At 36.5% G+C, this 21,786-nt stretch overlaps 3 protein-coding genes and 1 long non-coding RNA gene across 7 annotated transcripts; 3 read left to right on the top strand and 1 right to left on the bottom strand.

The window, feature by feature from the left end:
- The first annotated feature begins 90 nt into the window (after nucleotides 1-90).
- Nucleotides 91-6,906, top strand: LOC111807181 (exportin-T-like). Its single transcript, XM_023692780.1, has 16 exons — nucleotides 91-225; nucleotides 419-2,158; nucleotides 2,281-2,370; nucleotides 2,485-2,574; nucleotides 2,679-2,783; nucleotides 2,992-3,051; nucleotides 3,325-3,387; nucleotides 3,479-3,574; nucleotides 3,729-3,893; nucleotides 4,482-4,655; nucleotides 4,798-4,863; nucleotides 4,971-5,069; nucleotides 5,166-5,312; nucleotides 6,160-6,355; nucleotides 6,447-6,490; nucleotides 6,596-6,906. Exons 2-14 carry the CDS (start codon nucleotides 431-433, stop codon nucleotides 6,247-6,249), a joined length of 2,973 nt encoding a protein of 990 aa, XP_023548548.1. The 5' UTR covers nucleotides 91-225; nucleotides 419-430; the 3' UTR covers nucleotides 6,250-6,355; nucleotides 6,447-6,490; nucleotides 6,596-6,906.
- A 1,621-nt stretch (nucleotides 6,907-8,527) lies between these two features.
- Nucleotides 8,528-10,801, top strand: LOC111807086 (serine/threonine-protein kinase RIPK-like). The gene is made up of 5 exons (XM_023692662.1): nucleotides 8,528-8,920; nucleotides 8,994-9,129; nucleotides 9,205-9,344; nucleotides 10,258-10,381; nucleotides 10,452-10,801. The coding sequence occupies exons 1-5, from the start codon at nucleotides 8,528-8,530 to the stop codon at nucleotides 10,799-10,801; spliced, it is 1,143 nt and encodes a 380-aa protein (XP_023548430.1).
- Nucleotides 10,802-13,091: 2,290 nt separating this feature from the next.
- On the bottom strand, nucleotides 13,092-18,528 carry LOC111806900 (linoleate 13S-lipoxygenase 3-1, chloroplastic-like). Of its 2 annotated transcripts, none has more exons than XM_023692420.1 (8): nucleotides 18,338-18,528; nucleotides 16,983-17,244; nucleotides 16,565-16,845; nucleotides 15,691-15,928; nucleotides 15,268-15,591; nucleotides 14,767-14,960; nucleotides 14,374-14,675; nucleotides 13,092-14,296 (listed from the first exon to the last, which is right to left on the bottom strand). In XM_023692420.1, the coding sequence occupies exons 1-8, from the start codon at nucleotides 18,449-18,451 to the stop codon at nucleotides 13,273-13,275; spliced, it is 2,739 nt and encodes a 912-aa protein (XP_023548188.1). In that variant the 5' UTR covers nucleotides 18,452-18,528; the 3' UTR covers nucleotides 13,092-13,272. The 2 variants fall into 2 exon arrangements, with proteins under 2 accessions (XP_023548188.1, XP_023548189.1); XM_023692421.1 differs by having other exon boundaries at nucleotides 16,983-17,278; nucleotides 18,390-18,528.
- On the top strand, nucleotides 15,950-21,635 carry LOC111806901. Of its 3 annotated transcripts, none has more exons than XR_002816894.1 (3): nucleotides 15,950-16,441; nucleotides 16,594-16,739; nucleotides 20,843-21,635. It is a non-coding gene; the product is annotated as an uncharacterized LOC111806901 (long non-coding RNA). The 3 variants fall into 3 exon arrangements; XR_002816892.1 differs by having other exon boundaries at nucleotides 15,950-16,486; XR_002816893.1 differs by having other exon boundaries at nucleotides 15,951-16,486; nucleotides 20,850-21,635.
- The last annotated feature ends 151 nt before the right edge of the window (nucleotides 21,636-21,786 follow it).

Below are 21,786 nucleotides of genomic sequence, written 5' to 3'. Positions count from 1 at the left end.
ATTTATTATTTATTTAATTTCCGCTGGGACGATAATTACAAATTATCGTATAAATTGGCAACTTCCTCTAAATCACAAACCCTAGAGGGAAGAACAGGAAAAGAGAGGGAAAAAGGGAAGGAAAAAAACGAAAACGCCCACGAATTAAGTTCCATTAGAAAGCTTCCTAAAACACTACGCATTATAAAGATCCGTGAATTGATGATCTGAATCCATTAATAAAAGGTAAGCTTTCTGAGAACTTAATCTCGATCTCTCTCACTGCTGTTCTTCACTTCACATCACAAACCTCACAAAAACCCTTGAAGAATTTTTTTTCCTAATCTGGCTTGTTCTTTATGTAATCGCTGGTTTGCAGTGATTCTGCATAAGGTATTGATAATATCTTTTTTGTTTGATTTTGGGCTGTGGGTTTGAGGTTTTAAGCGCCATGGATGACTTGGAGAAAGCAATACTTATCATGTTTGATGAAACGAGCAATGTGGATTCCAACTTAAAATTAAAGGCTAATGAGTATTGTGATAAGGTCAAAGCGGAATCGGCAATATGTAGTGTGTGTGTTGAGAAGCTTTGTTTTTCGAACATTGTTCAGGTTCAGTTTTGGTGCTTGCAAACACTTCATGAGATTATTCGGGTTCGTTATCCGTGGATGAGTGTCGATGAGAAGTATTTCATTAGAAATTCAGTGTTTTCCATTGTGTGTTTGGAGGGTATTGATGAGAACCACGCACTTCGAATTTTACGGGGTCCTGCTTTCATAAAGAACAAGCTTGCTCAAGTTTTGGTAACATTAATTTACCTCGATTACCCGTTAAATTGGCCTTCTGTTTTTGTTGATTTCTTATCTCATTTGAGAAAAGGGCCCGTGGTGATTGATATGTTCTGTCGGGTTCTGAATACATTGGATGACGAGTTGATTAGCATGGATTACCCTCGAACGCCCGAGGAAGTGACAGCTGCTGGGCGGATTAAGGATGCCATAAGACAACAGTGTGTCTCGCCAATTGTTGGAGCTTGGTATGACATTTTGTCTATGTATAAGAATTCTGATCAAGAATTGTGTGCAAGTGTGTTGGATGCGATGAGAAGATACATATCTTGGATAGATATTGGGTTAGTAGTAAATGATGTGATTTTGCCATTGTTATTTGAGTTAACCTTAGTTGATGGGCTGCTGGAACAACTTCGTGGTGCTGCAGCAGGGTGTTTACTGGCAGTTGTTTCGAAGCGGATGGATCATCATGCAAAACTAACCCTGTTGCAGAGTCTACAAATAAGCCGGGTTTTTGGTCTGGTTGCTGCTGAAGATAGTGACTCTGAGTTGGTTGCAAAGGTAGCTAGCTTACTTACAGGTTATGCCGTTGAGGTTTTGGAGTGTTTCAAACGGTTGAGTTCCGAAGATTTGAAGAGTAATTCTTTGGAGCTGCTAAATGAAGTTTTGCCGTCTGTTTTCTATGTATTACAAAAATGTGAGTTGGACTCTGCTTTTAGCATTGTGCAATTCCTTTCTGGTTATGTTGCCACCATGAAGAGCCTTTCTCCACTGACGGAGAAACAACTTCTTCACTTGAGTCAAATATTAGAAGTGATCCATGCACAAATCTGTTATGATCCTGTATACCGACACAATCTTGATATCCTAGATAAGATTGGGAGAGAAGAAGAAGATAGAATGGTGGAGTTTAGGAAGGATTTATTGGTACTTTTACGTAGTGTGGGTCGTGTAGCACCTGATGTAACTCAGTTGTTTATTAGAAGTTCAATAGTAAGTGCTGCTGCTTCCTCATCAGATCGAAATGTTGAAGAGGTAGAAGCTTCACTTACACTTTTCTTTGCATATGGGGAATCAATCAGTGATGAAGTATTGAGAAATGGAAGTGGACTTATTGGGGAGTTGGTGACAATGCTTTTATCCACACGGTTTTCTTGCCATTCTAACAGGCTAGTTGCACTTATATATTTGGAAACAATTTTTCGATATATAAAGGCAGTGCAGGAGAATTCTCAATTTATTCATTTTGTTTTGGCTGCCTTTCTTGATGAAAGAGGCATACACCATCCCAATATCAACGTTAGTAGAAGGGCAAGTTATCTATTCATGAGGGTTGTGAAGCTTCTAAAAGCGAAGTTCGTTCCTTACATTGAGACAATTTTAACGGTATAAATCCCCTCTTTTATTCAAAGAATGTTTCAACTTTTGAAACATTGTATTCCCTTGTTATATTTCACACAACGTTGGGTGTCCCTGAGTTAGCTTCTGTCATCATGGTGAAATTTCAGAGTTTACAGGATACCGTTGCACGATTTACAAGCTCAAATTTTGCATCAGATGAACTTTCAGGGTCTGAAGATGGAAGCCACATATTTGAGGTTCCCCTTTTACTCATCTTTCTATGGTTTAACGTTTATTCCGAGTGCATGCATGTGCATATAGTGGTGCTTTGTTCTGTTCTTTGTATGCATACCTAATTTATTTGTTTACAGGCAATTGGTTTACTGATTGGGATGGAAGATGTGCCACTGGAAAAGCAATCCGATTATTTATCATCTTTGCTCAAGCCTCTTTGTCAACAGGTTGTCGCTAATTTGCTAGTATAATCTTTCTTAAATGTTTGGATCTCTTATTTGGGTTTATTCATTTTAGAAATTTGGAGAAAACTTATCATGCTTTAATCTAGGTTGAAGCGGTGCTCATGAATGCTAAGGCATTAATTCCAGAGGAGGCTGCTGCAAAGATTACTACCATTCAGCAAATAATTATGGCCATTAATGCCCTCAGCAAGGTCACTTTCTTTAATAACCTCTCTCTTGGGAGCAACATTTTTATCTCCCACTTTTTTCGTTCTTTGGATATAGTATTTTTTTTTTTTTGAAACGTGTATTGGTGTGGATGGTCTCTTTGACGTCTCTGTAATAGAACAATTGTTTCATCCAATGAGCTAAAGATTTTCTGAACTCAATTTTACCATTCTTCCTTTTTTGGTAATCCAGGGGTTCAATGAGCGGCTTGTCACAACAAGTCGTCCTGCAATTGGTCTGATGTTCAAACAGGTTAGCTTCCATGACCTTTCTTTTTTTTTTTTTTGCCAATTTTCAAACTCAGAATGAAGAAATATATGTAAAACCACCTATAAATAGGGTCTTTCTAGCTGATGTTCAATTAGATTAATAGGCTTGTGGCTAATCGATTCATTTTGCTAGCATTTTTCTAGCTTCTATTGAGGATTAAATGGAGAAAAATATGAATTAAACTGCCATTCATTGAGTTATTATTACTTATCAAGTAATCATGTACCAACTGACGCACAATCTTCTTCAATTCAGACATTGGATGTTCTTCTCCAAGTCCTTGTTGCATTTCCTAAAATAGAGCCTCTGCGGACTAAGGTACAGGGTTAGATATAGATCCTTATAGGTACTTCCTTTTCCATATTTTATAAGCTGCATCGGCACTGATGTTAGTTTCTTTTGAATTAAGGTCCTCTCTTTTATACATCGAATGGTGGAGACTTTAGGTGCATCTGTATTTCCGTATCTTCCAAAGGCATTGGAGCAGTTGCTTGAAGATAGTGAGGTACTGATAAACTCAGATTCAGTTGGCATTTGATCCATTTAGTAAATCTGATAAAAGGAGTAATCAGAGACACCTTTGTTTTTTGAGTGAAGCTTGTTCATTTTTATTATGTAATTATTTTAGAGCTTGACTTCGATTGCATGTTTTCTTGCAGCCGAAGGAGATGGTTGGTTTCCTTGTGTTACTTAATCAACTAATCTGCAAGTTCAGCACTTCGGTCCATGGCATTTTGGAGGATGTATTTCCAACAATTGCTAGTCGGATATTCAGCATTATACCAAGAGATTCAATTCCTTCAGGACCTGGAACCAATATTGAGGTACTCTTAATGTATTCTTTAATTCTGTTTTTGTTTATATTTATTATATCATTAAATGGCATCTTCAAGATGACACTGGGTTTGGCATCAATGCACCTTTTGTGCATTTCAAATATGGCAAGTGATTTGGTTTCTGCTCTCATGTCACTGTTTTGACAGTGATGTACTAGAAAATAAATTCTAGAAATCTTGGGATGGTCTTTCTTTAAAAAAAAAAAAGAAAAAAAACTCTAAATGGTAAATGGTTAAAAATTAGGGTACTAGCTTTGATAGGAATCCTTCATTACATTGTTTGAAGTGGAACCCAAGTTGTACTTCTATGCAACATTTTTCATGTGTTATATTGAGGTGTCCATGTTGGAATCAGCATTTTAAATCGGGTGATTTGGCTTTCATGTTTTTTATTTTACTTGGTAGTTGTTAATGCTGAATTTACACTGTAGCAAATTGAATTTATGAGCATATGTTATCTGACCTCTGTTGAACTACTTCGAGCATAAAACTTAATTCTTCAATGATTTGCTTTCAATTTGATGAGGAGAGAATTTTCCATCCTTTATCTTATGCAAGGCCCTTGTGTCATTGTAGGAAATTCGTGAGCTACAAGAGCTTCAACGAATAGTCTATACGTTTCTTCATGTGATCACCACACATGATCTATCTTCCATCTTTCTATCCCCTAAAAGCAGAAGCTACCTAGAACCGATGATGCAGTTACTTTTAAATACATCGTGCAATCATAAAGATATTCTTGTTAGAAAGGTATAATATTGATTTCTGTATTTGACAGCTTTTTATGCTTCAGATTTTTTTTTTAATTTTTTATTTTTTATTTATTTATTCTTTTACTTTTTCATGTATGTATTTGGTTGTCTGAATCTGATCATTGTTTTCTGTGATCTAGGCATGTGTACAGATATTCATTAAATTAATTAAGGACTGGTGTGCCCGACCATCTGGAGAAGAAAAGGTAACTGTACGCCTTATGCTTTCCTTGTTAATTATGTGTCTATTCTCTTGAAAAATATAAACACTCTCTTCGTACCATGTTTTACTGCTTTTATGATTTTGATTCAGGTGCCTGGCTTCCAAAGTTTTATAATGGAGGGCTTTGCAACGAACTGTTGCTTGTACAGTGTGCTTGACAAATCATTTGAATTACATGATGCAAATACTGTGAGGATGCTTTTCCGAATTATGTTTCATTTGTTATTGAACCCCAAGGATAGAGTTGCCTAATATTATATGCTTTTCCGTTTATTTTGGATGCAGCTAATTTTGCTTGGAGAAATTGTAGTGGCCCAAAAGGTTATGTACGAGCAATTCGGGCAGGATTTTCTTGTACATTTTGTATCGAAGGGCATTTTAACTGCACACTGTCCTCAAGATTTGGCCGAGCAGTATTGCCAAAAGTTGCAGGTACCTACTGGCATCATTTAAAACTTCGTTTGGCACGTATCAGAAAGGTTACTTAGTTGAAACTGTGACCATTTATATTTGCATTTTTAATTGTTATTTGATATTTGATATAATTATAAAATCTGGGTGATTCATGCAAGTCACTTCTCTACTTGTAATGTATGATAGATTTATGGTGTTTCTTCATGAATAAAAAAGGAGTAATGAACCCAGATATCTTTCTGGCTGATATGTTCAACTTCAAACACTGGTTTCGACATGCTTAGATATTACATTTCTTTTGGAATTTCTGACCTCAAATGTTTCATGCTTTTGGGGTGTTTATGTGAAATCGGTTGATTGATATGTGAACTGTCATGAAAAAGTGAAAAGGAAAACATAACGTAGATGACTTTTGTAAGGATATCTTATGGTTGGGAGGGTGAACAAAATTTCACTTCAAGCACGTTTTATATGATGTTTATTGGGTTTGTTATCTGTTCCCCGATTTTAAAGTAATATCGTTACTGACAGGCTAGATCGAGCGGTCAAATCCACCTTAAGTGGTTTGAGAAAAAAGAAAAATCCGCTCAGTTATGCATTTATGTATTTGTTTTTTGAATGAGAAGCGCGCTAAAAACACAATAGCGTGGTATAGGGTATTTATGCTTTAGTGAAGTGCGTGATATATAAACACATAATATTAGAAAACTGCTTGAAGTATAAGATAGAGTAATCCAAGGATTGTCTGGCTATTAATGTCTCAAAGTTCATAAACAAGTGTCAACAAAATTCCTGCAAATAATATTCATAATTTTAGCCTAAAATGATGACCAGTTTTCGTATTCTGATGGGTTCTCATTTGCAGGGTAGCGACATCAAGGCGTTAAAATCGTTCTACCAGTCGCTTATAGAAAGTTTAAGAGTTCAACAGAATGGAAGCCTTGTTTTCAGATAGCATTGCCTGCCCACTTGGATGAAATAAGTTGATGAACAATATTTCCTGAGAACTCCATTTTGTGGTGTTTGCTCTGAAATATGATCTGCAATTTTGTTCACCTAGGGTGAGAATGGATTTCATAGTAATCTACTGACTACTGACTAGATTCATACCAAGATTATTTCTCCATTGACGTTATTTCGATAATCTTGTAGGAACTATTCTGTAAATACGTTCTCGGGGCTACTTAACGGATGAGGTATTTCTATTATCTTTATGTTCTTTTCATTTTACTTCCAGAATGGATATTACCATTAGAGTTGGCTCATTCTCTTCTTTATATCTCTTTGTTTTGCGTTTTCAGTTGTACATTGCCTGAAAAGATCTTATCAACCACAGATAGTTCAGTCAAATTTGGTTCGAATTGGATCTACTCATTTACAAAGATCATGGTATTTTTTTTTTGTCCATACCATTTGCTTAGTTCGCGTATTTTCTTACAACTTTTCGTTCGTTACAATACGTTTTACGATTATTTTAGACTCGATCAATTTTGTTCCTTGGTTTCTGGCTCTGCACCACTTGATTAAGCCTTATCAATTCAGATTTGTATATCCTGGTCAAACATTAGCAGCATTTGTCATCATGAAATAAAATATAAAGTTTGAATTTCAAGTTCAAGTTCAACATAGGATTAACCTGAAAATCCAATCTCCTCTTCTGTTTTTAATTGCAGACATGGAGGTCTTGTTTAAACGTCGTTTTTAATATTTCGTCGGTGACTCTCTTCAGCCCCGGGTTGATAAATACATTAGATTTGGTCTATAAAGAGTCTGAAAAATGTGAATTGAGACCAGGTCTGTACATAAAATAACAGGTATGATGTCTCAGCTAGAAGAAGTCACCTAAAGGTACAGTATTATATTAAAGGGGAGCCAAGACTTTGACTTTGCAATCGCTTTCTGATGACTGACTGACTAGTAGTCCCCTTCTCCTCTGCTTTCTTTTTAATTCTCTCATGCACCCTCAAATCCAAGAGTGTTTGACACTTTTGATTAAAGCCATAATTGAAGGTGAACATTCTTTTTCACCTCATAAGTACTTTTTTTACCATGATTGATCGCCACGTTTAGAAGTGATTTAACAGCGTTTTATGGAACGAGTAACACTTAAAAGAGATGCTTTGTGAGAAAGCAATCGAGTTCTTTTTTTCCGAGTGCAACTACAAATGAACTCTAGTCTCTTGGTCAAGAGCTTTATGTCGGGTAGAGTTGAACATTAGCATCGCGTCTAATAAAGTTTTAAACTTTCAAAATGTCTATTAGGTATCAATGTATTTAAAATGTTAAAAAAATTATTATTATTATTAAAAAAAAATTTCATTTAATCGGACTTTTAGATATTTTCAACTATTTTAAAATTTTAAGATATTTTCGACCCAACCACGAAAATAATTTACTATTTTATTTTTAAATTATTTAAATTTTCAATTTTATTATTCTAGGACGGAGTTTGATTTTTAATTAATAAAATAAAGTTTAGGATTAAGATAATGATAAACTTTATGTTTTGGCATAAAATTAAAAAAGGGATAAAGATATAAAATTTTGTGGTTTTCATTGTCGTTAAAAGGTAGTCTTTGTGTTCAGACCCAAGTTATGTCTTTACAATTCTATCACTGTTTCAATTGAGGCTAAAAGCTACATGTAGACTTGACATTTTAGTGAAAGCTGAAACAAGAATGTTCTTAAAGTTGATAAAATATGTTCGTTATTATTATGAAATTTATTCTCGATTTACAACTATATGATATTATTACCTTAAACAATCATCCGACTCGTCTTCTCTAGAACACATTACAAGTTCAATAGAGCTCTATTGTAGATCTTCACTATAATCGTATACCTTTGAGGCTCATAACTTTTTTCCTCGAAGCGTGAGTCATTATGATTACACCTGCAAAGATTCTATTGATATGACTATGGTACCACTGATAGGAACAATAAAACTTCACAATGGTATGATATTGTCTACTTTGAATATATACTCTCATAATTTTGTCTTCAGTGTTTGTAAAAGACCTCATATCAGTAGTGATATCGTCTGTTATGTATATGCCCAAATTCTTCCCCTTAATTAACCAACGTAGAACTCGACCATATAGCTTCAAAAATGTGAGTTGACTTAACCTTTTAGACCCCAATTCTTGAGACACCATATAAACCCATGGATTTGTCCCCAAATTTATGAGCAAAAAATCAAAATTCTCCAAGAACAAAGAACTCTTCAATAAACTATGGGTTTGAAAAAGGCATTCCCTTTGAAACATCTGCTACCCAATTGCTTGAAGCCAAAGAAGCAGCTCACAGGGGCTGCTGAGTTTCAAACTTCAAACAAAATCTCCCTTAGAAGAATCTCATCACTTTCTGATATGAGCGTTAGATCATCTCTCTCAGTCATTACCCATCTTTCAAGCTCTTCCAACGCTTCAAATCTTCAAAGTTTCACCATTAAAGAGCTTACAGAGCTCACTGGAAACTTCACCAAAAGCAACTATTTGGGTGAAGGGGGATTTGGGCCTGTGTTTAAAGGCTTCATTGATGAGCATTTCAAGCCTGGTTTGATGTCCCAGCATGTGGCTGTCAAGGTTTTGGACTTGGATGGCTCTCAAGGCCATAGAGAGTGGCTGGTGGGTATCTGTTCTTGATGGTTTTGGGTGCCATTTGTGGGTTGTGATTGAGTTTTTGGTGTGTTTTTTGCAGGCTGAAGTGTTCTTTCTTGGGCAATTGAGACACCCAAATGTTGTTAATTTGATTGGGTATTGCGTTGAAGATGAACAGAGGGTTCTTGTTTATGAATATCTTGAAGGAGGCAACTTGGAGAATTTGTTGTTTCAAGGTAACTCAAGAGGGAGCTCTGTTTTTTATTTGGTTCTTTTTGTAATGGATCTAATGATGGTTTTTTTGTGTTTAGATTGTTATGTTTCGAATTTGACTTGGTTACAAAGGATGAAGATTGCATTAGGATCGGCAAAAGGGCTTGCTTTTCTGCATAAAGCGGAAAGGCCGATCGTTTTTCGGGATTTCAAGGCTTCAAATATCTTACTCGACTCGGTAGTGTTTCTCTCTCTCTTCTTAACTAAAGACGGTAACGGTCCAAGCTCATCGCTAGTAGATATTGTTCTCTTTGAGTTTTCCCTTCTGGGCTTTCCCTTAAGGTTTTAAAACGCGTATGCTAGGAAAAGGTCTCTACACTTTTATAAAGAGTAATTTGTTTCCCTCTCATCCGATGTGGGATTTTACAATCTACTCCTCTTCGGGGCCTATCGTCCTCGCTGACACTCATTCAGTGTCTAGTTCTGATACCATTTGTAACAGCCCAAGTCCACCGCTAGCAAATATTGTCCTCTTTGGACTTTCCCTTTCGAACTTCCCCTTAAGGTTTTAAAACGCGTCGGGTAGAGAGAGGTTTCTACACCCTTATAAATAGTGCTTTGTTCCCCTTTTCAACCAACGTGGATCTCACAATCCACTCCCTTCAGGGCACAGCGTTCTTGCTGACACTTGTTCTGGCTTTGATACAATTGGTAATAGCTCAAGACCACAGCCAGTAGATATTGTTCTTTTTGAGCTTTCCCTTATAAGCTTCCCTTCACGGTTTTAAAATACGTTTGCTAAGAAGAGGTTTCTACACCCTTATAAAGAGTGTTTTGTTCCTCTCTCCAACCGACGTGGGATCTCACAGTCCACTCCCCTTTGGGGCCAGCGTCTTCGCTAGCACTCTTTCAGTGTCTAGCTCTAATACCATTTGTAACAACCCAAGCTCACCGTTAGCAAATATTGTCTTTTTTGGATTTTCTCTCCCAGACTTCCCCTTCAAAGTTTTAAAACGCGTCAGTTAGAGAGAGGTTTTCACACCCTTATAAAGATTATATTGTTTTTCTGTCCAACCGATGTGGGATCTCACATTGACATAATTAAAAACAACACGGTAACTAATATCGTCATTGTTGTCGTCTTTTTTCAGGACTATAATCCCAAGCTTTCGGATTTCGGGTTAGCTATAAACGATCCCGATGAAGACGATACACATATATCGACCCGAATAATGGGAACTGAAGGCTATGCAGACCCAGTATACATCATGACAGGTTCATAACTAGCAGTTGTATAAGAAGGAACTCACACCATCCATTTCTGATCAAACTTTTATTTTTTTAGGTCATTTATCAACAATGAGCGATGTGTTCAGCTTTGGAGTATTTCTATTAGAGTTGCTAACGGGTCGACGAGTGGTCGACAAGAGTCGCCCGAGCCGAGAACGGAACTTGGTGGCTTGGGGAAGGCATCTCTTGAAAGATCACCACAAACTTGAGAAGATAATTGATCCAAGGCTGGAGGGGCTATACTCAAATGAAGGGGCTAAAAAAGTGGCTGCAATAGCTTATAGTTGCCTTAGCCACCACCCAAAATGCAGGCCCTCAATGAGCTCAGTGGTTAAGGATTTGGAGCCTGTTCTTGACATGAAAGAGTTCTTAACTGAGCCATTTGTGTATGTTGCCCCAAGTTAAGGGATCGAAAAGGAAGACGACGTAGAGAAGAAGATGAACAAAGAGGTCGAGATGGGATGGTAAGAGAGTGGAGAGCCGTCGTTGGGATCGAGAAGGTTGCAGCTATAGGCTTCCGATACCGTCGTCGAGGTCGAGATCGAAATCCCATGTTGTTCATTATGCTGTTGGTTTGGTTTGAGAGCTTTTTGCTTGAAACAATTTTACGTGGGTGACTTCTTAAAAATTTTCTTAGTAAATATGCGAGTGAGAACAAAATATGCTTGAACGACCCAGAATGCCAAGGAAATGAGATTTCAAATATGAAATCGAAATCGTGATCCAAGTTCGGGGCATAAAGTGTTACAGCTTTGAACAATGAAGCTATGTTTAGGTTAGAGATGTCCACGGAGCGAGGACGGGAAGCCTTCCTCGTCCTCGTCCTTGTCACCTAGTCATTCTCTATTTATTTTTTAGTGAACTAGATTCCGGGTAATTTTTTCGGTTTATTATTTAAAAAATAATTATTTTAAAGTTTTCATTTTTTAATATAATTTTTATTAAAAAATGATAAAAAAAAATTATAATATATCAATATATTTCATAAATATTAGGGTGATCAACTCATTTAAGTTTTTAATCTATATATATATATATATATATATATCTATTTTATGTAATTTATTTTATATATTTTGGGTTGAAAATATATTAACTTATTTATCGGAAAAAAATATTCTTCATCCGTCTTCCATGTCCTGTCTAAACAGGTGAAACTATATAAATTCTAACTTCGTCCCCCATTTCCCGTCTAAACGAGGAATCCCCTGCCTGTTCGAGGAAAGCCCTGACCTCGTGGGAAACGTGGACATTCTTAATTAGGTTAAGATGAGGTGAAACTATATAAATTCTAACTCTGTCCCCCATTTCCCATCTAAATGAGGAATCTCTTGCCTGTTCGAGGAGAGCCCCGACCCCGTGGGTAACGTGGACATCCTTAATTAGGTTAAGATGAGGTGAAACTATATAAATTCTAACTCTGTCCCCCATTTCCTGTCTAAACGAGGAATCCCCTGACTGTTCGAGGAGAGCCCTGACCCCGTGGGTAACGTGGACATTCTTAATTAGGTTAAGATGAGGTGAAACTATATAAATTCTAACTCTGTCCCCCATTTCCCATCTAAATGAGGAATCTCTTGCCTGTTCGAGGAGAGCCCCGACCCCGTGGGTAACGTGGACATCCTTAATTAGGTTAAGATGAGGTGAAACTATATAAATTCTAACTCTGTCCCCCATTTCCTGTCTAAACGAGGAATCCCCTGACTGTTCGAGGAGAGCCCTGACCCCGTGGGTAACGTGGACATTCTTAATTAGGTTAAGATGAGGTGAAACTATATAAATTCTAACTCTGTCCCCCATTTCCCGTCTAAATGAGGAATCTCTTGCCTGTTCGAGGAGAGCCCCGACCCCGTGGGTAACGTGGACATCCTTAATTAGGTTAAGATGAGGTGAAACTATATAAATTCTAACTCCGTCCCCTATTTACCGTCTAAACGAGGAATCACTTGTTTGTTCGAGGAGAGCCCCGACCCCATGGGTAACGTGGACATCCTTAATTAGGTTAAGATGAGGTGAAACTATATAAATTCTCAATATTATGTTATTCGAGTTTTATGTTACTATTTTATTTAAGTCCATTAAAAATAATTGAATTATACTCGATCCAATGTCTTATATTTAGAGCTCTCTNTGTCTAAACGAGGAATCCCCTGACTGTTCGAGGAGAGCCCTGACCCCGTGGGTAACGTGGACATTCTTAATTAGGTTAAGATGAGGTGAAACTATATAAATTCTAACTCTGTCTCACATTTCCCGTCTAAATGAGGAATCCCCTGCCTATTCGAGGAGAGCCCCGACCCCGTGGGTAACGTGGACATCCTTAATTAGGTTAAGATGAGGTGAAACTATATAAATTCTAACTCCGTCCCCTATTTACCGTCTAAACGAGGAATCACTTGTTTGTTCGAGGAGAGCCCCGACCCCATGGGTAACGTGGACATCCTTAATTAGGTTAAGATGAGGTGAAACTATATAAATTCTCAATATTATGTTATTCGAGTTTTATGTTACTATTTTATTTAAGTCCATTAAAAATAATTGAATTATACTCGATCCAATGTCTTATATTTAGAGCTCTCTTTTCTTGTCAATTATATTTCATACTATGATACATTTTATTATATAGTTTCAAGTTAAATAAAGCGGTTCGATAATTTTTTTCGAGACAAATTTACAATATAAAAACTATATTATAAAATAAAAGTTACATAAAGTTTAAGTAAACTTAATGCATTTTATACATACTATTTATTTTAATATAGTTGATCACATCAATGCTATATCCCTAAATCTAAATATACTCTCTTTTAAATATTTAAATTATATCATAATTTAAATGAATAAGAGTCTTGGGCTCAACAATGGCGGGAGTGGCATCAAATCGACACGCTATTCGGAACTCCTCGGCAAGTGACTCCCGGTTCCGAGCTCGGCGCTAGCAGTTCATACGCCAAAACTCCGGCGCCGCATCGGTTCTTCAGCCGTCCGTCGGAATTTCTTCTGTCGATCTCCTTCTCGATGCGTCCGATTTCCGCTGAGAATTCGTAGAATGCCTCCACCATCTCCGCGTCCCCTGTCCAAATCGATGGCTGCTGCCTTTCTCCGAGGTACTCCTCGTCTGGCGAGTGCGTTGACAATGTGTCCACCACCGCCATGAACTTCGTCGCCTGCAGCACGCTTGGCAATGCCGACAAGAAATACTTCTGAGGATCGTTTAGAAAGATCGCGTACTCTGGATCGTTCTCGTCGGGGATCAGCCGCCGCATTAATGGCGGCCGGTTCGGTACGTAGCCTCCGTACGGATACTGGCCGAAGTTCAGTGCTGCGTGTTGTGCCGACGAGAGCCAGATGAGTGTCGTGAGAATCGAGACGAGATCGTCGCCGTTGTTCAATTGCGGCCACCAGGTTTCATGGCGGAGATCAGCGTGCCCTACATTGACGGACTCCCTGTACCAGGTCTGCAACTCTTCATCTTCGCGGATGATATTGGCGTTTGGATAGTAATGTGTCACATAGGTCTTAACCCAATTCTCGATTGCATCCCAAATTAGAAGTCCATCGCTAGCGTATGGATAGTCCTCGATCAAAAGCTTGAGTCCATGGGGCTTTGTAGGGTCCGGTTCGGCCATTCCCCTGCGTATGAGATCGGCAGGAAGACCTTCCATGTCGAAGCGCCAAAAGTTCTTGTACGCCGCAGCGCTGATCTCCATGCAGTAGCGGCCTGGAGTGAAGCAAGACTCGATCACTCCTTCGCCGTTGACCAGGCTTTGGCGCGCCAATGCATTGATCTCCATTGTGTATCGCATGTGTGGGTCTAAGAGCTTGAAGATTGGGTGCATTGCGCTTAGTTGCCTGTGTGCTGCCAGTATGAATGGCTCTAAGCTCGCATGCGTTCTCAACCTGTGATCAACAGTAACCCATTTTTAGTCATCAGAAAGCTCAATCCCTCTCTTCTTTTTAAGAGTTCGCTCAATTACCAGTGGTTAACAAGTTGATGAACTCCGGCGTCGTTGGAGCAGACGTGAGCCTTGGCGAGCTGCCATATCCAATTGCTTGTAGCTTCGACAGGTGGAGTCACGACACGCTTCGATCGAGAACTTGGCGCTGTTGATGGAAGGCTAAGCTCTATGGCGATAGGTTTGAGAGTTCCAAGTGGAGTCAAGAAGAAGATTGTGCGCGTTGCATATGTTTTCCGGCCGTCGAGAGCGTTGATCCGATCAATAAATGGAAGGTAAACATCATGGTAATCCACTATGAACAATTTTTTTTCATCCAATGCCTGTAACAATCAAAGCAATTTGAGGCAAGATATTGTTAGGATTTGAAAAAAAATCAGAGTGATGGGTCAACATCTTGGTGTAATAATTCACCTGCTGCACAGTCATCCCATTAAGTTGGCCAAGAATGTGTTCTTCTTTAAGGGCAGATTCCTGTGGACCATAAACGTCGGGATCAAGGTTGCTCACTGGAGGGAAAACCTTGAGCCTCTCAATGTTGACTGGGTTAACTCCTGCTATTGCTTGGCGGCCAAATTCATCATCTCGTAGCCACGCAAACTTGTCCTCTGCAATTGACATGACACACAAATGATCAAATTTATGAATGATTGGGTTTGCCAATTTGCATATGGCAATGCCTGTCAATGAAGGTAGCTTTCTGAGTTTACCAAAGTTTAAAAGATTATTCTATTTCATTAACTGGGATTGATCCAGCTCTGTAAAACAGTTTATTTGAATCTTCATTAGAAAACTAGTCTATACCCATCTAGATTATCTAATTAGATGAGCTTTTTGCAAACTACAGGTATGATGATGCTAGCCAATTGTATGCATTTATGAGTAATACTTTTGAAGGCTGATGATATCACTTACTGGAAAGGATCTTGGGTGTGTTGTATCGTAGCAGTCCTTGGCTGGATTCACTCACAACCCTTGGCAGTGGTAGCTTCTTCAGGAGTTTATCTTGTAAGCCTAATTTAAGGAGCACCCCTTTACTGTAAAGGCTGTCAATATCTGAAAACCCATGGAAATCATGTTTATTTGACAGAATGCTGGCTTTGAGAGATGGAATTAAGTTGTAAAGAACTGCCTTAAGCCTCCCAAGAGAGAAAGTGGTTTGCTTAGACTCCTCAAATTGTTCATCTCTTGGCACGTACATGGGTAACGGTTTCTCAACTCGACTCTCTGCTGTTATATCTGTAGTAGTATATACAATTATTAGATATGGCTTTGTATAGATAGCCTTTGCTAGATATTGTTACTACTACAAATGTCAATGTCGGTGTCGGATTTTACCTGTATCGGACGGGGCACGTCCAGTGCGACACCTTCTAGGATATGGAATTTTCTCACCACCAAGCCTTGGGCGAGAAAATTCTATTCCTTTGTCTGGATTTCCCAAGTCGTTGTACACATCAAAGTCATATACTCGATCAGACAGTTTCCTCTCCCCTTTCCCATCACCTCTAATGTCTTTAAGTTCTTGTTCTCTTAATGCTTTAATCCCTGCAGGCGTCTCACCTGGTAGATAAGACTGCAGAATTGTATAACACATTAGATAACCTTAAAAAAAAATCCACAGAACAAGAATAGAAGAGAATATGTCATTTTGTAGGAAGGTTCGTTTATAATCTTAGCCATTCTTGGTTTGAAATTGTTTTCCCTCTTTTATGATTGCTGGTTTGATAATTATTTGGTACTTAGTTTTCTACTTTTGAAAATTTTGCTTGGATTTTACCATTTCTTAATCATACTTTTCAAATTCTGGTTTAGATTTTGAATGATATTAATAGGTGCAAGTGGTGGCCTGTTTAAGCGTAGTTAGGTAGGTTGAGTTCTGGGTCCACAGGCAATCTTATCAAATAGTGTGGCAGATCAAGACTGTAGAAAGGAATGAAAGAAATAAAAGAAGAGTTTCAAACGGAAAAGAAATGGCTACAAATTTCCCCCATTTCTTTTCACCGCCCAATAGTCTATGTTAAAGAGGATTGTATTGTCATTCATTACAATGACAAGAGGAAGTGGAGTCATTTAAGAACAGAACTATGTAAGAACACATCACATCAGCTTTTACTAGCATTATCTCATAAAGGTCTGTATTATTAGTTGAAGACAAATTACAAAAGCTGAACTGAGAAAAAAAAAAGTAACAGGGGTAAAAAAAACTTACCTTATTAGAGAAAAATATCCTTTTTGCAGGGTGATCTTTTCTGGACTGAACCCAGGAATTGCAGGGAAAATGAATAGGATCGCTTGCCAATTGCTCGATCGTGATAGTCTCCAAGAAGAACTCCTGCTGGTGCTTGTTGGTAATTGTGATCGCTCCAGGCTCTCCAAAATCCGAGGTCAGTAAAAATTCTGCTATGTAATTTACCTTCTCGACTTTTAGATTAGTTTTCTTTGACCAATCTTTCAATACTGCTTCGTTGCTTTTCTTTGGAGTGTTTGTTTCTTCAATGATCCAAATCAAATTCAGTTCAGTAAAATATAAATCTACTCTAGTCAGGGAAGAAGTAAACACGAGGAAATCTTGAACATAGAACACCCAGAAATTGAAAAAAGAAAAGAGGGAAAAAAAAATGGCTCACTTGGGTCAATTTCAGTGCTGATAAGTTGTAGAACAACATTCTGGCCAATCCTATCAGTGAAAGCATCCAAATTCTTAACAATCGTCTCTTTAATGTCTTCCTTGTTCTTGTTTCTGATAGTTACAACAGCTCTGACCTTGAACTTGACTGGCTTCTCAGCCAAGGGCACAGCCTTAACCAAATCCTTACTAATTGCAGCCACAGGGCCGTTCACAGCCTTCCTTAAATTCATCACAATCCTCTTCTTCTCCATTGGAACAACCCGAAATGGCCTGAACTGCTTCTCAAGATAGCCTCTTTGAAACAACTTGGACTNACAAAAGAGTCTTGTTGATTGGCCTCGCCACTGGGTTCTCTTTTTTATACAATTTAGAGAGAGAAAGAGAGCAGCTTTTTTTCTTTCCCAGATCTCACCGTCCACACGTTTTAAGAGAACTTTTTTCTTTTTACAAGTTCAACGTGTGAGAAATGACTATGAAGACTTGAACCTTCTGATAATATCTTGATATTATTTTTCAAATAGTCTAGTTATAATAATATGGTTTGGTTAAACACTTATAAATGCTAGAAGAAGATTATCAAAGGCTAAAGGATTCATATCTTTAGGCAAAATCATTCAAGCCAACCCTTACATCCATGGTAAATATTAAATAGCTATATATTTATATCTTTCCTCTATTAAAAGCTATATTATTACTTGTATAAAGATATTTTAGTGTATATAAAAAACACACACATATATATAGTGGTTGTTGAAGCCTTGAATAGCCCATTTAAAGCTCTACTAAAACGTTGGGTGTATTGGTCAATTTTTGTCATTTTTTAAGAGTTTGGGTATACAAACTAATCGACTACCCTGAAGATTGGTCGCTTACGTGGAGCAAGCAAACTCAACAAAAAAAAAAAAAAAAATGGTACTAGAATGAAGGAAAAAGAAAAGAAGAAGAAACAAAACGAATAACAATGAGGAGAGGGAGACAGAGGAAATGGTCCAAAAAAATTACATGAAGACACTTGTCTTTCCAAGGTGTTGTTGCTTGCTTCTTTTTTTTTCTTTTTTCGGTTAGGTTGGGTTGAGTTCGAGTTCTTAATGAAGTGAATGACCGACTAATGTGTCAGTTTTACTACATATAAAGCTAACTTCAATAGAAAACACTCTCAAACATGTTTCTTAATCAAACTATTGATTAATTGAGTCAGTTTTACTGTATATAAAGCTTACTTCGATAGGAAACACCTTCAAGTCTATTGAGTTGGTTTGAGTTCATAATGAAGATAATGACTGACTCATGTGTTAGTTTAGTTTTACTATATATATATATATATATATATATATATATATATNTTGGAACAACCCGAAATGGCCTGAACTGCTTCTCAAGATAGCCTCTTTGAAACAACTTGGACTGAGAAACCAAAGATGTTTTGTGAAGAAAAGATGATCCCATAGTTTCATTTGCTACTGCCATCCTCTCCAAACACACACACCTTTACTTCTCTCTCCTACTCTTTTTGGAACTGGGAAGTTGGTTTCTTTTGGAGCAAATATGGGGGGGGGCNAATCCCAATATAAAACACCTTCAAATTTATTGGGTTGGTTTGAGTTGATTTGAATTCTTAATGAAACTCATGGTCGACTGATGTGTTAGTTTTACTCTATATAAAGCCGACTTCAATAGAATATACCCTCAAACTTATTGGATTGGTTTGAGTTCTTAATGAAGCTAATAACCATTTGATGTGTTAGTTTTACTATATACAAACCCAACCCCAATAAAAAAAAACATCCTCAAAACTCTTGACCGAAGTCAATTCGATTCATTTATGTTGGTCAACTTAATTTTTCAGTCTCCAATGTCCACTTTACAAAAGACTACATAGACATGCTATATCTAGAAACGTATTAATTTTTAATACTTATGTATTTGACTAGCTACGTCTAGTTGCCACTTTGAGAGATATCTTTAAGTAAGTAATGACGAGTTTGCCACTTTGGAAGATGTCTTTAAGCAGGTAACGACGAGTTAAAACTTTTATTTATTAGTACGACATGTTAGCCAATTCACTCCATTTTGATAAACATCAAATTTCTAAAAAAACCATGCTGGTAGGCAATACATGTGCATATCCTCTAACCATTCTAAGTAATTCAAAAGCTACTCATTTGAAGTAGCCAACCATTTGTATGTCCATTTCTTTTCATATTATTAAATCTATATAGCCACGTGTTGTCGTTTTTTTTTAATTTAATATTATTATTATTCACTTTACTTTTTAATAATTATCATTTCTTATACTTTAAAGTCATAATCTTTATCATTACGATTTCCCAATCATTATCGCATAGCCAGCTAAGATAATAAAATCTTCCCTAATTTTATAATTAAACACACACATATTTAGTTTTTTTATTACTTAATTCTAAATTAGATTCTGATACACATATTTAGAATGTTGATTTGAAAAGTATAATTATTTTATTTTTATTCTCTCTACTAATTTTCAAAATATTTTTAAAAACCCTATATTAAAAATAGCTTAAACTAATAAAAATACATTTAATCGTCTCAAAAATTCATTAATATTTTAAACTTGATAAGAGTTCAAAAATACCTTTTAACCTTTCAAAAAAATTTTTTAAAATATGGTAGCATTAATTTTGAAGGGAATTAATAATACCTTATTTAAAAATTACTTTATAAACTTTTAATAGAATTTAAAACATATCCTTAAATTTAAAAATATTTTTTTAAAAAATAGTTCTTGTGTTTTTAGAAGTTTCCTAAATACTTTAAAAAAATTTAAAAACTACAGAAAAAAAACCATTTTAAATTCTTTTTTATTTTAAAACATTACTTTATGGAATTGTCATTAATACCCTTAAATTTTTAAAGAATGATTTATAAGTGGTAAATAAATGTTTCATTTATATATTGACATTAAGATCTTTTTAATATTTTTTTATAAAGGTAGGAAGTGTTAATGCTACCTTTTTAAAAATTTATAAATTTATGGATATTTTTATTTCACAAGATAAAATTATTAATGAAAATTTTTTAAAATTGAAGGGTATTTTTGCATAATTACTAATTTTTTTTATTTAAAACTGTATTTTTTAAATTATTATTGAAAATTTTGAATGTTCAAAGATATTTTTATTAATTAAGCCTTAACAAAAACCCGAACATCAATCCTATATCATACGGGCCTGAGAAGCTTTTGTAGAACGTAAGCCCAGCAAGACGTGGGCCCTGAAGCCCATTAGCGAATTTTAACGGGCCCTTGAGATTGACATCTTGGCCCACTTATTTCTAACTTCTGAGCATGACAAATTAATATATATCTCATCATGAATCAAGAATAAATAAAAAATCTGTAATTAGCTTGCAAATTAAACTAAGAGGTAATTATAATTAATGTAAAATTAATGAGTGGGTTAATCATCATCTAAATGATTAAGTAATTAGCATTTGTTGGATATGATCCATTTTCAATTATTACTATATATGTACTTTTGTTTTAAATTTAAAAATCTTGATAACTTCTCGGTCTAATTCCCCCGAGTCATATAAATAATGTGTTGACTATGTGATAGCTACGTTATTGACATTTGTATAAAATTTCTAAAATTTTGAGGCTCAATAAAAGAATGATACATGAATCGAGACCACGTCTGAATAATAGCAATCTTGATAATAGAATGACTATAAAAGGTTTAAAAGAATTGAAAGTCGTTATTTGTTATTTGCACCAACATCATGCACCTTCCTTTTTGGTGGCTCAATCATAGGAACTTCATAGTTAAGTGTGATTTGCTTACAACAATTTTATGTTAGGTGACATCTTAAGAATTTTCTTAGAATCCAGGTAAGCGAGGACAAAGCATCTTGAAAGGATTCATGTTGGTACATGGGAATAATTTTTGCAGGTAATTGTAGAGGAATGTCAAAGTCATCATGTGTCGAATCCGCATGCTCGTAGTTTGATCGGAGGTCAACAAGTGTGATCTCATTGAAAAACATAAGTCATCCATCTCGACGTGATACGTGAATTGCTCAATAATACTTCACTATTATCGTAGATGACAAAAATAACTTAATGATCGAGCATATTAGAACTATAAGGTGAGAGGTTCAATTCTCAATACTAAAATAAATGATTATGACATCGTAATAAGCTCGATTAAAGGAATGATTATATAAAGCGAGAAGCGCCAAGAACAGGAACAGCGGAAGAAATCTCCATTAGAATCCTTTTAAGAAAGCCATTGAAACCGCCATTGTCTTTGCCAAACAATTCATTCATCTTTTTCACCATACAATCACATCGGACCTTCATCACCCACTTTCTCATTCGAACTTCCCTAATCGACCTCCAAATCACCACCGCTCGCGGCGGCCTTCTGCCGCCGAGGCGGGCCGTCGACAACTTCTTCCTCCGCAGATGGATCCACCGGCGCGACGGTCGACGGTGGCCGGAGCGGAGATGGGGTTGAGCCTCGTCTTGCAGCTGTGATTCATAAGACTGAGCCATGTCGGAAGTGTGGGAGAGATTTGAGGGGTGTGGCCCTATTTATATTGTTTCTTTGTGGATTTTAGGGAATTGTTTGGACTTTGTGAAAATTAAATTAGCCATTTTATTTTTTTTGGGGTTTGCAAGTTGGTTTTTGTTTAATGAATTAATTAGCTTTAGAGTGAGAAAAAAAAAAGTTCATATATATATAAACTATCTCTAATTAGCCTTTAAATTCAATTTTTTTTCTTTTATAAATTTAAGTTTTAAATACTATTTTCATACTTTTTAT

Source organism: Cucurbita pepo, chromosome LG12 (genome assembly GCF_002806865.2).
Source record: "Cucurbita pepo subsp. pepo cultivar mu-cu-16 chromosome LG12, ASM280686v2, whole genome shotgun sequence".
NCBI classification, from domain to species: Eukaryota; Viridiplantae; Streptophyta; class Magnoliopsida; order Cucurbitales; family Cucurbitaceae; genus Cucurbita; species Cucurbita pepo.
Note: the sequence above shows the minus strand (reverse complement) of the source record. Positions and strands in the feature narration are given on the sequence as shown.

What these genes read in the sequence shown, in the direction of transcription:
- LOC111806900 (XM_023692420.1), bottom strand. Translation starts at nt 18,451, where the DNA reads ATGGCAGTAGCAAATGAAACTATGGGATCATCTTTTCTTCACAAAACA. An exon ending in ATGGGATGACTGTGCAGCAG is followed by an intron (nt 14,676 to 14,766) that starts GTGAATTATTAC and finishes TGATTGTTACAG; the next exon opens with GCATTGGATGAAAAAAAATT. An exon ending in CATCAACTTGTTAACCACTG is followed by an intron (nt 14,297 to 14,373) that starts GTAATTGAGCGA and finishes TGTTGATCACAG; the next exon opens with GTTGAGAACGCATGCGAGCT.
- LOC111807181 (XM_023692780.1), top strand. Translation starts at nt 431, where the DNA reads ATGGATGACTTGGAGAAAGCAATACTTATCATGTTTGATGAAACGAGC. An exon ending in ACATTGAGACAATTTTAACG is followed by an intron (nt 2,159 to 2,280) that starts GTATAAATCCCC and finishes GTGAAATTTCAG; the next exon opens with AGTTTACAGGATACCGTTGC. An exon ending in AGTTGCTTGAAGATAGTGAG is followed by an intron (nt 3,575 to 3,728) that starts GTACTGATAAAC and finishes GTTTTCTTGCAG; the next exon opens with CCGAAGGAGATGGTTGGTTT.
- LOC111807086 (XM_023692662.1), top strand. Translation starts at nt 8,528, where the DNA reads ATGGGTTTGAAAAAGGCATTCCCTTTGAAACATCTGCTACCCAATTGC. An exon ending in AAGGCCATAGAGAGTGGCTG is followed by an intron (nt 8,921 to 8,993) that starts GTGGGTATCTGT and finishes TGTTTTTTGCAG; the next exon opens with GCTGAAGTGTTCTTTCTTGG. An exon ending in CCCAGTATACATCATGACAG is followed by an intron (nt 10,382 to 10,451) that starts GTTCATAACTAG and finishes TTATTTTTTTAG; the next exon opens with GTCATTTATCAACAATGAGC.